Below are 16,396 nucleotides of genomic sequence, written 5' to 3'. Positions count from 1 at the left end.
ATAAACAGATGCAAAGAAATTTGCAAATAGATGTACAGGTCAATTGCATTTTGCCAGGCAAAAATTATTTTCATTAAAATTTACAGAGTTGTAAAATAAGTCAAAAACAACACAGATAATCCAGAAAATATAGTAGACCTGGGCTATTAGGTCAATTATATAAACAGAAACTCAAGACTAGGGATCTAGGGAGAAGTCTTGTTTTATAAACAGGTAGAGAAGAAGCTGGAAATCAGAAACTATCCAAAAAGGGAAAGTCCCCTAGTGCAGAGCCTTAAAGATTGGCAATTGGAATGGAGGAGGCCGAGGTTGGTTACTTGGTAGCTTCCAACCTTAGACCTCAGTTGCTCTGGAAACTGGGGCAGGGCTGAAACTTGGGGAAGACCAATGGGTCCAGGTGTAAATGAGCCAAGGTGGGCAGAGGTTAACCCCTACACTCTTGGTTTCAACTACTATTATAGGCTGAAAACTGTCATATCTACATTTTCAGCCCTGACCTTTTTCCTTCAACATTCATGCTAGAGTTATACAATTCCCTGCAACTCTCCCAATAGGTATTTCATACGCAACATGTCTAAAATTAAACTTTCTTTAAACCTTAAACCTGTTTTTCCTCCTGCATTCACTATCTCCAATGGTGTCACCACCATTCAATCAGGCATGCAATGCTGAACCTGACACCCTTGATTTCTGCTCCCTGCAGTATTACCTGACGCATCCAATGAATGTCTTAAAATCCCTTCTATCTCTGGAATCACTGTCTAGTTTAAGATCTTGCCATCTTTTCACCTGGCCTGTGGATGTCTTTTAACTAGTCTTATCTTTCTGAAACTTGCAATGATTTGCTGGAGCTGGCTTATACCAGCTGGTAAGAATTGGTTGTGTGCATCTCTTCCCAACTCTATCTTCCAGGATGTCATATTTGTAGCTTGAAATTGGCCACAGTGGGAGTATTTACACCACAAAAATTGGCAAACACTATAAATCCAGATTTTTTTTAAGTGGAAAGCTACTTGTTAAACATTTATCAGCACATACACCTCTGCCAATTCCCCACACTTTAGCCAAACTGATCTTTGTAAAACACTTTTTCAACCATGCTACTTTCCTGATTAAAACTCTTCAATGGCTCCCTATGGTCAACAGATCACCTTAAGTTCCTTCTCATAGCATATGAGGCCTTTTATTATCTGGCCCTGGCCTAAATGTCTAGCATTCTCTCCCATCCTTTCTTAGTCTCACAACTTCTCTGCTAGCTTAAAGGTCACACACTGGCTCACTCGGGCCTAAATTGCCTCATACATGTATTTTGTTTGGCCTGCACACTATCTTTAACTTTTTTGAGCCAACATTGAAGACTGTAGGAAAAGCTACCTCCAGATCCACATTTCTGACTTCTCTTGAAAAATTACAACAGCAGCCCTTCATTCATGCATATGGGAGCAAGGAACGGAGCAGCAGATGCCTCCTTTGAGAGGGCACGTGCTCCACAGCTCCCCCGTTTCTACCATTCACTCACGCAAATTATGCATCTGCACCCTCACTTAGCTCTTAATTCTGTTACCTGTTATCTCTTTGGCCCTTGTTGCAGACCATATTACAAAGTCCTGATTATTATCAGAAACTTCTGATCCTAATTATAGACTCTTCTCTTTGCATGGTTGTCCTGGTGATAATCCATGGTCCCTGCACAGTTTAGAGAGGGATGAGTAGCAGAATGAGAAGATGCAGAGGGGGCAAGAGGAGTAGAAATCTTTAGTCTTTGGATCAGAGGCTCCATCTTAGAGTAATAGCATTGTGAAAATGACAAGCAGGGATTGTCCTAGGTGTTTGTAACCTCAGGGTATTCATATAGAAAGTCATAGACTCATCCATATAGAGCCTGTCTACTAACCTTCCTTAGAGTCTTAAAATGTCTTCCTTCTTAGCTGAACATAGAAAAGACCCAAGGACACTAGCTCACATTGATTCCAATTGTGGAAGCCAGGCTTGTAAACAAAAGTCAGCTTCTTAATTTGAGACTAGGACACTGAGTTTCCTTTTAGCTGAGTGCCGGCTGTATGTCTAATACTGTTCTAGATGCTATGGGGAAAACATGAGCAGACTAAGACAGCTTTGCCTTTGGAGACCTCACAACCTTATTGAGGAAGCAAAAAATACATATATGAAAGAGAGACAAATATAAGCCTGCCTCAGAAGAGTGGTATCTTGGATGTAACCTAGTGCCCACAACATCTGGGTGGTCAATGAGGGATGCGATCAAGTTAAGGGGAAGATCTATGGAAGAAGTCAGGGCTTACAATGGCCCTTCACTGGCAGAGAAGTGGGGATCCACACAGGGGAACCCCCAAGGATATACATGCAGAAAGCAAGGAATGAGGTGGGTGTGGCAATCTGTGAATGATAAGGCTGACTGGAGGAGAAAAGGCAATCTTGGTAGGAGGACATGGTTGGCCACTGCAGACCAGTTTCTTTTGAAAAAATTTACTCTGGTGTTTTGTACCCAGAAAGACAAATGGATAATCAGAGGCTCCTTGTTGAGCACCCAGTCAAAGACAGTGGATTCAGATGGCTCTGGAAAGCATGTCATACTCCAGGCATAGAAAGCAACCTTTCAGCTCCATGACACAAATGGGGCTAAGCATTATTCACAAGTACCATTCTGTGTCTTGGACACGTCTGTCAGCGTTGACATAGAGGAGAAGGAAAAAGAGAAAGAAAAGAAAATGCAAGGAAGTGGGTAGAGGGAGTGGATGGGAAGAACATCATGAGAAGGAATACCTCATACCTCCAGTCTAACCCAGGGAATCCTGTGCAGCCAGCCATCTTCCCTCCACCCCCCATCTCCAGCCTTGAGATCATGACAGAGATTAAGAAATGCCCCCTGTGCACCAAGGAGGGACAGATTCTGGGTCTGAGCTCCTTTCTTCCCAGGCAGTCTATGATGCACGACTCACTTGTCATCTTGCCCAATTCTAGGCTTTATGCCGGTTGTTGTGTTTATGTTCATTACTAGGCCCACTCAGACCTACTTCTTCCTTAGCCTGCAGGCTTATGTTAATTTCTGAGATTATTCTTTCCTGTGTCCAATTTACTTTATGAGCCAGTTGCTCACTTCCTGCTATCTTGTTGGTAGCTGCTCCCTCTAAATGTTTAACAATGTTTACTTGCTGTTTCATCCAAGCAATTGATGGCCAATGTGCAGCCAATTCTCGACTATTCAAAGGCTGATGCAACCACCCCATGAAGGAAACAGATTCCTGGCAAACTTTTCCACCACTTTTCTCCCACTCCCAGGTTTCTGGCCACTGCCCTGTTTGGGAAAGCCTCATCCAAGGTGGGAAGGAGGCAAAGATGATGAAAATTACAACTCACCCTTTTGTCAGTTTGCCAGCAACCATGGGTTTCCAAAATTATTTTTTTAAGAGTCAAAAGAAACTAGCAATTAAAATAGTATTTGTCTATTCTATGAGAATCTCCATTCTTTTGTTCTCCACAGTTAAACTGAGTATTTGGAGCTTTGCTTTAAAAAAAATGTATTCAGATCAATATTTTACAATCTCCTGGAATTTTACCCATGCTTTGCATCCTCAGACCTTCCACCCCTCCATGAAATGTTCTCAGACTATTCCAGTCCTCCTCATGGTCTAGATCCAGATTCTACAAGACTGAGACTCTTCTGTTGGGTGTAGCATATCCCAAAAGGCACATTTTCAAGTTGAAAGATTTTTTTTTAATTCATTGATTTGGATCTGTACACTCACCCAGAAGTATATGATCATTAATACCCAAAGAACCCCATACCTTTCATCTATAGCTGCTATTTACACCAAGCATCACATCATGGACATACCAATTTTATCAGATGTCTTTTTGCTATTGGTGACTCATCCTTCAGATGGTAAAGAATCTGCCTGCAATGCAGAAGGCCCAGGTTCAATCCCTGGGTTGGGAAGATCCCCTGGAGAAGGGAATGGCAACCCACTCCAGTATCCTTGCCTGAAAAATTCCATGGACAGAGGAGACTGGAGGGCTACAGTCCATGGGGTAGCAAAGAATCAGACACAACTGAGCGGCTTTCATTTTCATCCCATCCCTCAAGCCTAGAGGTCCTCATTTACAGAGTAATTCTTCCTGATAATAAGAGATTCTCTCTATTTTGCTGGGATCTACAGGAAGCTGGAGGAATACTGTCTGACCTTGGTCTTTGATCCACTCAAGTTACAAAGTCAGGGTCACAATTTGGGAATGTCTTCTCTTCAGCCTCCAGGGCTTGATTTAGTGACATAGTCTTTAAGATCACTGGTTGTCTTTAACCTTTCAAACAAATATTTCTGCAGTCTCTACTGCTCATTTGGAATGAACACATACTCCTACTTACCAATTTATGTAAGTCTGATCTACCTAACCAAGTTCCAAGAAAAATGTCCTTCACTTCTCTGTGCTTGCATGTGTATGCTAAATCACATCAGTCGTGTCCTACTCTTTGTGACTCCATGGACTGTAGCCCACCAGGCTCCTCTGTCCATGAGATTCTCCTGGCAAGAATATTGGAGTGGGTTGCCATGCCCTCCTCCAGGGGATCCTCCCAGCCCAGGAATCGAACCCACGTCTCTTACATCTCCTGCACTGGCAGGTGGCTTCTTTACCACTAGTGCCACTTGGGAAGCCCTACATCTCTCATTGTGCCTCAGACAGAACTGGCATATTTTAAGAGCCAAGCTCTAGGGTCATATTGTCTGAGGTTGAATCCTGGCTCTGCATGTAAAGCTGAATAACCTTAGGTATGTTCTTTAAACTCTGTGTGTCTCAAATTCTTCATTTGGGGAGAATTTTTACCTCATAAGGTTGTTGTGGGGATTAAATGAGCAAATATATGCAAAGTATGCCTGGCATGTGTGTGTGTGTTAGTCACTCGGTTGTGTCCAACTCTTTGTGATGCTATGGACTGTAGCCCACCAAGCTCATCTGTCTGTAGAATTCTATAGACAAGAATACTGGAGTAGGTTGCCATTCCCTTCCCCAGGGGATCTTCCTAGCCCAGGGATCGAACCCAGGTCTCCTGCATTACAGGCAGATTCTTTGCCATCTGAGCCACCAGGTAAGGATTTTACAACTAGCTATTATAAGAAGAACTGTCTGAAAAACTGGTGACCCCAGTTCCTGAATCATTAACATTTGATGGGCTCTATGCTCCAAGCCTTAATCTTAAACTTTTATGTTTGTTTGTTTGTTTCATTTTCATGTACCTAGGTCCCCACTCTTATGATGGACACTCAGTTCTCTGAGTTCACACCGGACATTACTCCCATCATGCTGGCTGCCCACACCAACAACTATGAGATCATCAAACTGCTCGTCCAAAAACGGGTCACTATTCCCCGGCCCCACCAGATCCGCTGCAACTGCGTGGAGTGTGTGTCCAGTTCAGAGGTAGACAGCCTGCGCCACTCTCGCTCCCGACTGAACATCTATAAAGCCCTGGCAAGTCCCTCACTCATCGCCTTATCAAGTGAGGACCCCATCCTAACTGCCTTCCGCCTGGGCTGGGAGCTCAAGGAGCTTAGCAAGGTGGAAAATGAGTTCAAGGCTGAGTACGAGGAGCTCTCCCAGCAGTGCAAGCTCTTTGCCAAAGACCTGCTGGACCAGGCTCGGAGCTCCCGGGAACTGGAGATCATCCTCAACCATCGAGATGACCACAGTGAAGAGCTTGACCCTCAAAAGTACCATGACCTAGCCAAGCTGAAGGTGGCCATCAAATACCACCAGAAAGAGGTAAGCTGAGCTTTTCTCTGCTTTTGGAGAAGCTTAAGTCCTCCAGAGTTCAGAGTGGCAGAGCAAGAATAAGCATTGTCCTATAGCTTCACTCTCCACCAAAAATAGACAGGCTTTAAAAACAATAAGGTCCATATTTATCCAAGGCACATACAACCTCTGAGTATTTTCTTTATGGCCAGATAATTAGGGGAAAATCTGATTCTATGATGGAAAAGCATTCATTTATTCAACAAAAGCTTATTCAGCACTATTTTAGGGGTTCAGGATACATAAAACAAGCACAACCCTACCTTCATGGAACTTACAAGCTAGCAGTAGACAGTACATAAATGATCATGTTGGTGAATATATAATTACAAACTAACATAAGGGCTCTGAGGAAGACCTTCTGAGAACACACAGAAAGCACCCTACCCTATATACTGGGACCAGGGCAACAGTCATCACAGAGGGCTCACTGTCTGCACGCTGGTAGTTGTTAACAGAACTAAGTCCTTGGCAGCCCTTTGGCAAGAAAACTGAGATCCACATTTGAAAGATGGAGTCACACTCAGGGTGTGTGGTTATACAAAAGGCTGAGTACCATCTTTGATGGTGTGACTTCCAAACTGTTAGGGTTGACCTCTTTGAGACAGGTCAGGTCAAGCAGATCACATCAGGAGAGGGTTTGCTTTCCAGCTTGGCCACATTCACAATCAAGTCAATGCAGCTCTTTGCCGTCTTATCAAACAATTTGGGGAAGATTTCTAGCAGGCTTCATTTAGCTCTTTAAGGAGGAAGCATGGTAGAAAGAGCAGGGACTTCGTAACCAGAGCAGCTGAGGATGGAGTAGCCTTCAGCTCTATGACCTGAAGAAACTCTTTCAAATTGCAGGACAATTGTTCCTCCATTTCACAGGGCTATTATGAAAATAAATCTACTTAAATGTCCAGTTCTCTCTCTTTTCCAATGGTTCCTGGAGTCAGATTCAACTGGGTTGAACCAAGAAGTGCTTATCTGAAGGGCAGTCAGTAGAGCCATCCCTTCATGGGTCCAGGCTCTGAGGCAAATTACATGTGTGCTCACTTGGTCCCTTTCTCTCAGATAAGAAAAAAAGATACTCTCCCTCTGAAATGAGACAGACATGAGTACCGGGGTGATCTTGAAGGGGACAAGATATGACAAAAGAGCAACATGGGAGATTTAAAGGGCTTCACTGGGTGGGACATTAAATGGATAGACCCACCCCTGAGTCTCCTTATCCTGTTTTTGCAACTACTTGCTTAAAGTTATTTCATTAAGCCTGCAGTGACTCAACCTCACTTTTCTCTTCTGAAAAATAGGATAATAGATTACTTACCTCCCTAGAAAATTCAAAGTTTAAGTAAAATAAGACAGGTAATGTACTCATGTATAGTACAAAATTCAGTATATATTATGCATTCAATAAATATTATTATTAATTTTCATTGTTACACACTGTGTACCCATGTATATGATCTGATTCTATGTACTAAAATTGTAGGTAATAGATATAGTAATGGTCATCCTCTCCCTTACTGCTCCCTCTCATTGCCCTACTATTGATATGTAATAGCAGTTGTCTGCTGTAAGGTCGAATTGACTTTTCTTCACTTTTATATATGTATTTCCATTAATGATGTACCTTACAGTTTCAGTATAGTTTTCACTTTACATAAATTGCTGTAATACTTTAAGAAGAAAAACCACAAGTACTTTTAGAGTATGAATTGCTTCCAGATGGCAAAATGGACAGATAGTGGGAATAGAAGTGTTAAAACCAGATATTACAGAATGTACCTAAAGTTTTCACTCCTTACCTCACTAGATAGCAGATAAACTTCATAATTTTAGGCCCTCACATGCCTGAAAATTGACAAAGCATTTTCAGTTTCATTACAATATTTCATCAATTTTGTATTGGTAGATCATCTCCCAACTATTTTATCACTTGATCCATTCTGCTCATATAATTATCTTCATTTGCCAATTTTAGTTACTGCTCCATTTGGAAACCATTGTGATGACTTCCTCACTCTCCTGGGGATCTTCTTAGCATATGCCCATGGAATCACCCTTGGGTTCTACATTCACTGTCCTCCAGTCCCTATTAACCTTCTCATCATTTTTTCCCTCATATTTTAGCCCTTTTTCTTTTCTGAAACTTTGCCCCCTATATCCCTTATTTCATAATTTATCTTATTACTATTAAATTATTATAGAATACCTCCATGTTTCTATAAATTCATATGATATATTTCTCAACTATCCTTATACCAACCTGAATATGGCAAAATGTTACATTTCTTTTTGCTCTCTCAGTTAAGCATCAGAGACCCCAAAATTGGTTTCAGGGTCTCTTTGCTATGTACATTAAAGTAGAAAGTATCATTTGTTTTCTTGTGCTAAAATATTCATAACATGAAATTTAACCTCTTTAACCAATTTTTAACTTTACAGTTCACTGACATTAAGTACATTCAGGTTGTTGTGCAGTCATGACCATTACAAGTCATTTTTTGAAGATGGACAAGTTTAGGGGTGTCTACTTTTTCTTTCAATAGTGAGCCCATACAGAGTTTCATATTTTGCAGACCACATTAGTTTTCATCCATAACACTGGCAAAGTAGCATCTTTTAGCTATTAAAATTAAGGATATTCAGCAGTAATACAAAGGTAATCCAAAAAGCACTGTATTTTTGCAAAGATAAACAATTTTAAGTCTGGTGATACTCACTCATCATTGTGAATCAAATCAGTGAGAACTTTGAGATTTGATAGACTGAACTATATCAGTCAGAGCACATCAAACCCCAATTCCAGGTTTGTGGCAAATAAAGCAAGGATAGTGAGTGATTCTCAACATCAATGTCAATGATATCATGAAAAATATACCCTCATAGTCATATAAACTCAAATATGGCCCAAAATTTAGTCCCACAGCCAGAGACTTCAGAAATTAGAATTTATATATTTAGCTCCACATTTTCAAAGGTAAATTATCTTAACAATGGTCATAGATAAGTTTTACTTTAGTTTCTTTTCAAACTAAGTTACAAAAGCAGGGTAAGCTTGAGAATTCAGGTATATCTTAAGGTTTGCACTCTAAAGACACTATCTTAAGGTTTGCACTCTAAAGACACTGCTTCCAGAATGTAAAACATGATTTATACTCATCAAAATCTAGAAACCTCTTCTGAGTTATGATTTCCACTAAACAACTCTATAATCCTTCCCAATCTGTGAAATATTCTTTTTTCTTTCTTAATCTGCAGTTCCATTGAGCCTCAAGTGGGTATAGTGTCTAATTGTTTTCTATTCAAATCCAATGTCTAGTTTAAGACTGTATACTCTCACCTTGAACAAATCAGCAATGACTTTATTTTGGGGGTGTTTTTATAATTTCAAGTTTAGTGTGTTTGGTAACCTACTAATAATTCAGGTGTCAATGAGCACTTCATTCTTAAAAGTTTTTGATCTAAGGAAGATGAAGGCAATGGCAACCCACTCCAGTACTCTTGCCTGGGAAATCCCATGGACAGAGGAGCCTGGTACGCTGCAGTCCATGGGGTCACGAAGAGTCAGACACTTACTGAGCGACTTCACTTTCACTTTTCACTTTCATGCATTGGAGAAAGAAATGGCAACCTACTCCAGTGTTCTTGCCTGGAGAATCCCAGGGATGGCAGAGCCTGGTGGGCTGCCATCTATGGAGTCACACAGAGTCGGAAACGACTGAAGCAACTTAGCAGCAGCAGCAGCAGCAGCAGTCATTACAAAAGTGAAACATACACTGCTTAAGGCCACAAGCATAAAAAAGGTCATGATCTTGATAATTTATCACATTATACAATACACTTGATCACCAATTTTCATCATACAAATTCTCCTTATGCAGAATGCAATAGACACAAATAAACGAATGTAAACTTTACCCTTCTATTATATCTATAGCAAATGAATTCATCTTTTCTAGATTGTATAAAATTCCTCAAATTCCTTGGAGGCATATAGTTTATATATGCTTACTCATCAAGAAGAAAAGTATATTCATATCTTAAGTGAGTCACCCTCCAGGGTCTGATGGGACACATTCAATTTGAGAGTTATATGTTACAAGCCCCCAAACAAATTGACATTTTCTTAAAGGCCAGTTTTTCCAGATGACCTTGAGGCTCTGAAGAAGGCTAGACAAGAATTATCTCCCAGGACCAGAACTGTTCAAAGGAGAAACAACCTCTAGATGGGAATGGGACAACTGAGCTAAAAGAGAAATTTTGTCTTCTTTTCCATACTTGATTCCATGCTTGATTCCAGTTGGACCATGGGGAGTCTATGTTTAAGAACAGGTAGGTCACTTCTCAGTCTCTATACTCAAGAGTAGGAAAAAGCAGATCTACCACTTCTCCACTTTATAGTGTCATGACTGCTGACACATTGTTCAGTCTTCTTTCAAAGCATGCTGTGATTCCAAGAGGGCAGAAATTCCCAGTATTAATGGAAATTTTCTCAACACGTGGAGGTATTATAAGGGAGTAGTGTCAGAGACTCATGCACCAGAAAAAAGCACCCAAAGATAAGCTTGCTCACATCAAAAGTTTCAAACAGAAAATATGTTTCTATATCTCTTAAACCTGGAGCCAAAAAGCTTTATTAAAAAAAACCAACCAAACAATTTTTCCTCTATAAAATGAGCTGCAATACAACTGATTTTCCAAAACTGGAAGTTAGGAGTTGCCAACAGTAAAAATTGAAGATAATGGTTTCAAGAAAGACCAGTTTCCCCAAGTTTAACTAAGAATAAAACTATTTAAAAATGATTAGTATTACCAGAATTTATCATCTAGAGATATTCATGTGTTTTAAACAACACATTTTGTTAATAGCATCTTTGATTAAAGGAATCTGAAACACTGAAGTTGTTTTTCCTGTGACTGCCTGGTCTACTTTATGTGAATACTTGTGTTCAACTAAACAATACCGCTGGAGATGCTTTCAGCATTTTACTAGGGTCGTTAAGATGGAACTGTGACAAGGGGTAAAGAGTTCAATGGGTTTCCTTACCTTGCTAAAATGCAGTTTCATTCTTCGGGGTATAAATGGAGATCACCTTCAAAGACTATTACCCTGAAGAGATTTGACCCTTGAAACTGACAGTTGTATCTGTCAATACAAATAACTCCCAAGTAATGTCAGGAAATGGCACCCCACTCCAGTACTCTTGCCTGGAAAATCCCATGGACGGAGGAGCCTGGTAGGCTACACTCCATGGGATCGCAAAGAGTAGGACACGACTGAACGACTTCACTAATGTCAGGAACTAGAGGTTATTTTTTTTCTTTTTGGACAATTTTGTTGGTTGGTTGGTTGGCTTGTGAGCTAAGGGTTATACTGTTAGGAGAAAAACAAGTTTTAAATGTGATCTGAAGGGATGTGCTTTGCTGTGCTTAGTCACTCAATCATGTCCGACTCTTTGTGACCCTATGCACTATAGCCTGCCAGGCTCCTCTGTCCATGACGATTCTCCAGGCAAGAATACTGGAGTGGGTTGCCATGCCCTCCTCCAGGGCACCTGGAGGGATAGGAGCCTTGAGAAAATAAGAAGTATACCCTAGAGAAAATGGCTAAATATCTCTAGTGTATTAAGATATGATTGTCCATACAAGAATACAATAGTCAGCTTTGATGTGAAAAAAGGAATCTAGTTGGATAGTAGTGGGTTAATAATGCACAGAGTTACATAACTCCCTTGGGAACAAAATCTTAGCCTTAAATGGAATATAATTCACTATTTATTGAAAGGCTGCTTTTTCATTGTTGTTTCCACCCCCCCTCCCCCCACCTCATTACTATTCCTAGCAGCACTGAGTAGACTCCCAAGAAGAATTTAATTTGGGGAAGAAAAAGCTCAAAATAATGAAACAAAAACTTATTCCAATTATAACAGTGTATTTACTGACATCCAGTGAAATGAGATGGAGAAGGCGATGGCACCCCACTCCAGTACTCTTGCCTGGAAAATCCCGTGGATGGAGGAGCCTGGTAGGGTGTAGTCCATGGGGTCGCTAAGAGTCAGGCATGACTGAGCGACTTCACTTTCACTTTTCACTTTCATGCATCGGAGAAGGAAATGGCAACCCACTCCAGTACTCTTGCCTGGAGAATCCCAGGGATGGCGGAGCCTGGTGGGCTGCTGTCTATGGGGTCACACAGACTCGGACACGACTGAAGCGACTTAGCAGCAGCAGCAGTGAAATGATAAAGCTCTAATCTCTTTGAAAATGAATGTAAAACTACTGGATAATCTTTACATGTCACATAGACTTTTAGGTATTTTCATATAGACATTTTGTAACTCTTCCTAAAAAGTCCTGATTTCATATTCTCTTTCCTATTGTCAAATATATCAATCACAGAGTCCAAAAGACTGTTCTATACATCTGTGTCTCTTTTGCTGTCTTGCATACAGGATTTATTTAAAAAAAAAAAAAGAAAGAAAGAAATAAAATAAAGGAACACATTAATGAAAAAATATATCAACCAAAAGCTTTGAAAAATGTATCATTTTATGTGTTCCTTATTATCATTGAAGGTAGGCAGAAAAGTTATTATAACTATCATTTCACAAACAAGAATGGACTATATTTCATAGATTTGTTGAGGACTATCTATCTGACAAAGCCACCATAAACAGCTGCATGCATGCTAAGCTGCTTCAGTTGTGTCCGACTCTGCAACACTATGAACTGTACCCCACCAGGCTCCTCTGTCCATGTGATTCTCCAGGCAAAACTACTGGAGCAGGTCGTGATTTCCTTCTTCAGGGAATCTTCCCGACCTAGGGATTGAACCTGTATCTCTCATGTCTCCTGCATTTCCATGCAGGTTCTTTACCACTAGCACCAGCTGGAAAGCCCAAGGAGCTGCATAACTGTTGACAACTTGTTACTTTAATTCTCTCTCCTGAAAATGTCTTCCCTAGTATTTCTTATTAAGTATGTTCTTATTTCTTACTCTTATTTCTTATCACTATTAACTTTAATTCTAATTCCGCCCCATAAGAGCAAACATACTTAATACAACAATCCATTGCTTGGAGCAGGGTTGAAAACAAAGTGAGTCACTCAGTTGTGTCCAACTCTTTGTGACCCCATGGAGCCTGCCAGGTTCCTCTGTTCATGGAATTCTCCAGACTAGAATACTGGAGTGGGTAGCCATTGCCTCCCTCCAAGGGATCTTCCCAACACAGGGATTCAACTCAGGTCTCTCATATTGCATGCTGATTCTTTACTGTCTTGAGCCACCAGGGAAGCCCACATCTTAACACATATAATCACACAATCAAAGCAAACATTTTTATCTAATCTTGAGGTGCCATTGTGGTATAATCTTTCCAGGTGACCCATGTAGCCAGGAGGCTAGACAGTTCCACATATTATAAGGTTGTAGCAGCTTCTTGTTTGACACTTAAGGACCATGTTTGACTATTTTTTTTATAGGCTGGTTCAAGCTTTATCTTGTTTCAATGTCTGGAGTAGTCTCATAGATTTCACTTGATATATTTTGATGACTTTCCTGAGTAAGTATGCTTGATTGTGTTCTTTCATTACAACTAACAATTTTAACAGGCTCACACTAATCTGCTGTGGAATCATCATAAAGTTCATATTCCAAAGTTCTACTTGGAAAAATAGCTACCCTTCAGTATCAATCATATGTGAGGAGCACCAGATCTTTTCATTTATAGTTAAATTGCTCAACAAATAAAATTCATAGCAGACTGATGGTCTCTCCTTGGATATGTTTCCTGATCTTGTGCAAGTATTCATGCCTTGAGATTTACTGTGACATGAAATTATAGCCCAATTTCCTAAGGTCCAAAATATCTTCCCTGACTGTTTCTAAGTCTTTAATTAAAGCATAGATTCTATCTTTTAACTTCTATTCAATTCCTCTGTTATTCTTCTTCTTGGCTGCTACATATATAGATTTTCTTATTTAACTCTAATCACTAGTATTTCCTTATAAAACTGCTCTTATTGGAATGGTGGGGATAAATGGTTACTTCTTGCTTTCCCACTGTTCTATTTAGGTTAATGTGGCAGAGTTCCATTGCATTGCATCTATTATTTACCATGTTGGACACAGTGTATAGAGTCACTTACCCCGGGCACGTAAGGCTCAGTTTGTCCAGTTATTGCAACAGAAAAGCCCCTCAATCTGCTGTCTGATATGGTTTGTAATTATCCACAGTAGTTGCTTGTAATATAACTTTTATTTCTCCTCTTTGTGTCTTTTATCACCCCTCTAAGTCTCCTGGATCCTCATTTACTCTATCAATCTTTCCACATAGCAGTGTACTGTGAAACTTTCTCATATTGTTATATTTCATTAGCTCCCTAGTTCTGATTTTCAAAATAGTCTCTAAAAAAATACAACAAGCTTGTGGACATTAAAAAAAACATAAGTAAGCTCACAAATATAGAATGGTTACCAGTGGGGAGACAGGGGAAGGGAGGGGCAAGATAGGGGCAGAGGAGTAAGATGTACAAACTATTAGGTATAAGATAAGCTACAAGCATATATTGTACAACACGAGAAATATAGCCAATATTTTATAGTAACTACAAGATGGTGTATGTGTGTGTGTTCACTCAGTCATGTCCAACTCTTTGCGACCCCATGGACTATAGACCTCCAGGCTCCTTTGTCCATGGAATTTCCCAGGCAAGAATGCTGGAGCAGGTTGCCATTTCTTACTCTAGGGGATCTTCCTGACCCAGGGATCAAACCCAGGTCTCTTGCACTGGCAGGCAGATTCTTTACCATGGCACTACCTAGGATACCCTAAATGGAGCATAACTTTTAAAAATTGGGAATCACTATATTGTATAAGTACAAGCTGGAATCAAGATTGCTGGGAGAAATATCAATAACCTCAGATATGCAGATGACACCACCCTTATGGCAGAAAGTGAAGAGGAACTAAAAAGCCTCTTGATGAAAGTGAAAGAGGAGAGCGAAAAAGTTGGCTTAAAGCTCAACATTCAGAAAACGAAGATCATGGCATCTGGTCCCATCACTTCATGGGAAATAGATGGGGAAACAGTGGAAACAGTGTCAGATTTTATTTCTGTGGGCTCCAAAATCACTGCAGATGGTGATTGCAGCCATGAAATTAAAGGATGCTTACTCCTTGGAAGGAAAGTTATGACCAACCTAGATAGCATATTCAAAAGCAGAGACATTACTTTGCCAACAAAGGTCTGTCTAGTCAAGGCTATGGTTTATCCAGTGGTCCTGTATGGATGTGAGATTTGGACTGTGAAGAAGGCTGAGCACCAAAGAATTGATGCTTTTGAACTGTGGTGTTGGAGAAGACTTGAGAGTCCCTTGGACTGCAAGGAGACCCAACAAGTCCATTCTAAAGGAGATCAGTCCTGGGTGTTCTTTGGAAGGAATGATGCTAAAGCTGAAACTCCAGTACTTTGGCCACCTCATGCGAAGAGTTGACTTCTTGGAAAAGACTCTGATGCTGGGAAGGATTGGGGGCAGGAGGAGAAAGGGACGACAGAGGATGAGATGGCTGGATGGCATCACCGACTCGATGGATATGAGTTTGAGTGAATTCTGGGAGTTGGTGGTGGACAGGGAGGCCTGGCATGCTGCGATTCATGGGGTCGCAAAGAGTTGAACATGACTGAACAACTGAACTGAACTGAAGTGTACATTTTGTTTCAGTTTCTTATTGCTCCCATTTCTCAGTAAAGATTTCCATGTCAAAGTTGTAGCAGTTTCCCTTATAATAAGCCTATCAGCTATTTGTTATAAATGCAGTTATATCCAAGAAAGTATACTTTATCCGCTTCTACTTATGGACCATCATCTCTAAGCCTATGCCATAAGCATTTGATTTTTCCATAGGTGAACACTCCTCGTTAGACCTTTATCCAGCCCTCCTAGTACTAGTACTTCTCTCTTGTTATTTGGTGTAACTTGACATTTCCATTTGAGGAACAATGTTGCAGAGTAGTTGTGATATGGGTCAGCATTTGAGGGAACAGTCAGTACTGCATTGGAACTTCTTGGCCTCAGCTTTTTCAAAGGTGTCTTCCTGGCGAGAGTTATCTGTAAACCTTTCTGAAGTTTTATTCTCTGTTAGATAGCTGTTTTCTCAGACTTTTTTTCTCCCAGGCCAGTCTAGCTTCCTTTAGCTAACACATTCTGTCTGAATGGCCTAGTAGTTATATTTTTTCAAGTAGAAGTGCCACAATACTGAGCTTCCCTGATAGCTCAGTTGGTAAAGAATCCTCCTGCAATGCAGGAGACCCTAGCTTAATCCCTGGGTCGGGAAGATCCACTGGAGAAGGGATAGACTACCCACTCCAGTATTCTTGGGTGTCCCTTGTGGCTCAGCTGGTAAAGAATCCACCTGCAATGCAGATGACCTGGGTTCAATCCCTGAGTTGGGAAGATCCCCTAAAGAAGGGAACAGCTACCCACTCCAGTATTCTGACCTGGAGAATTCCATGGACTGGGGTCGCAAAGAGTCAGACACAACTTAGCGACTTTTACTCACTCATTGTCTTGTTAGTGTGAATATATTCACTATAATGC

General features: G+C 40.6%; 1 protein-coding gene across 1 annotated transcript in view; it reads left to right on the top strand.

Annotated features, from left to right (window-relative positions):
- TRPC5 (transient receptor potential cation channel subfamily C member 5) overlaps positions 1–16,396 on the top strand; it is a 190,131-nt gene that overhangs the window by 47,372 nt on the left and 126,363 nt on the right. The window contains exon 2 of the mRNA XM_040265106.1: positions 5,254–5,775. Within this exon, the coding sequence (XP_040121040.1) occupies positions 5,254–5,775 (522 nt within the window). The remainder of the gene's footprint in view (positions 1–5,253; positions 5,776–16,396) is intronic.

The sequence above is a fragment of the Oryx dammah genome, unplaced genomic scaffold, assembly GCF_014754425.2.
Source record: "Oryx dammah isolate SB20612 unplaced genomic scaffold, SCBI_Odam_1.1 HiC_scaffold_23, whole genome shotgun sequence".
NCBI lineage: Eukaryota > Metazoa > Chordata > Mammalia > Artiodactyla > Bovidae > Oryx > Oryx dammah.
This window is presented reverse-complemented; position numbering and strand designations above follow the sequence as displayed.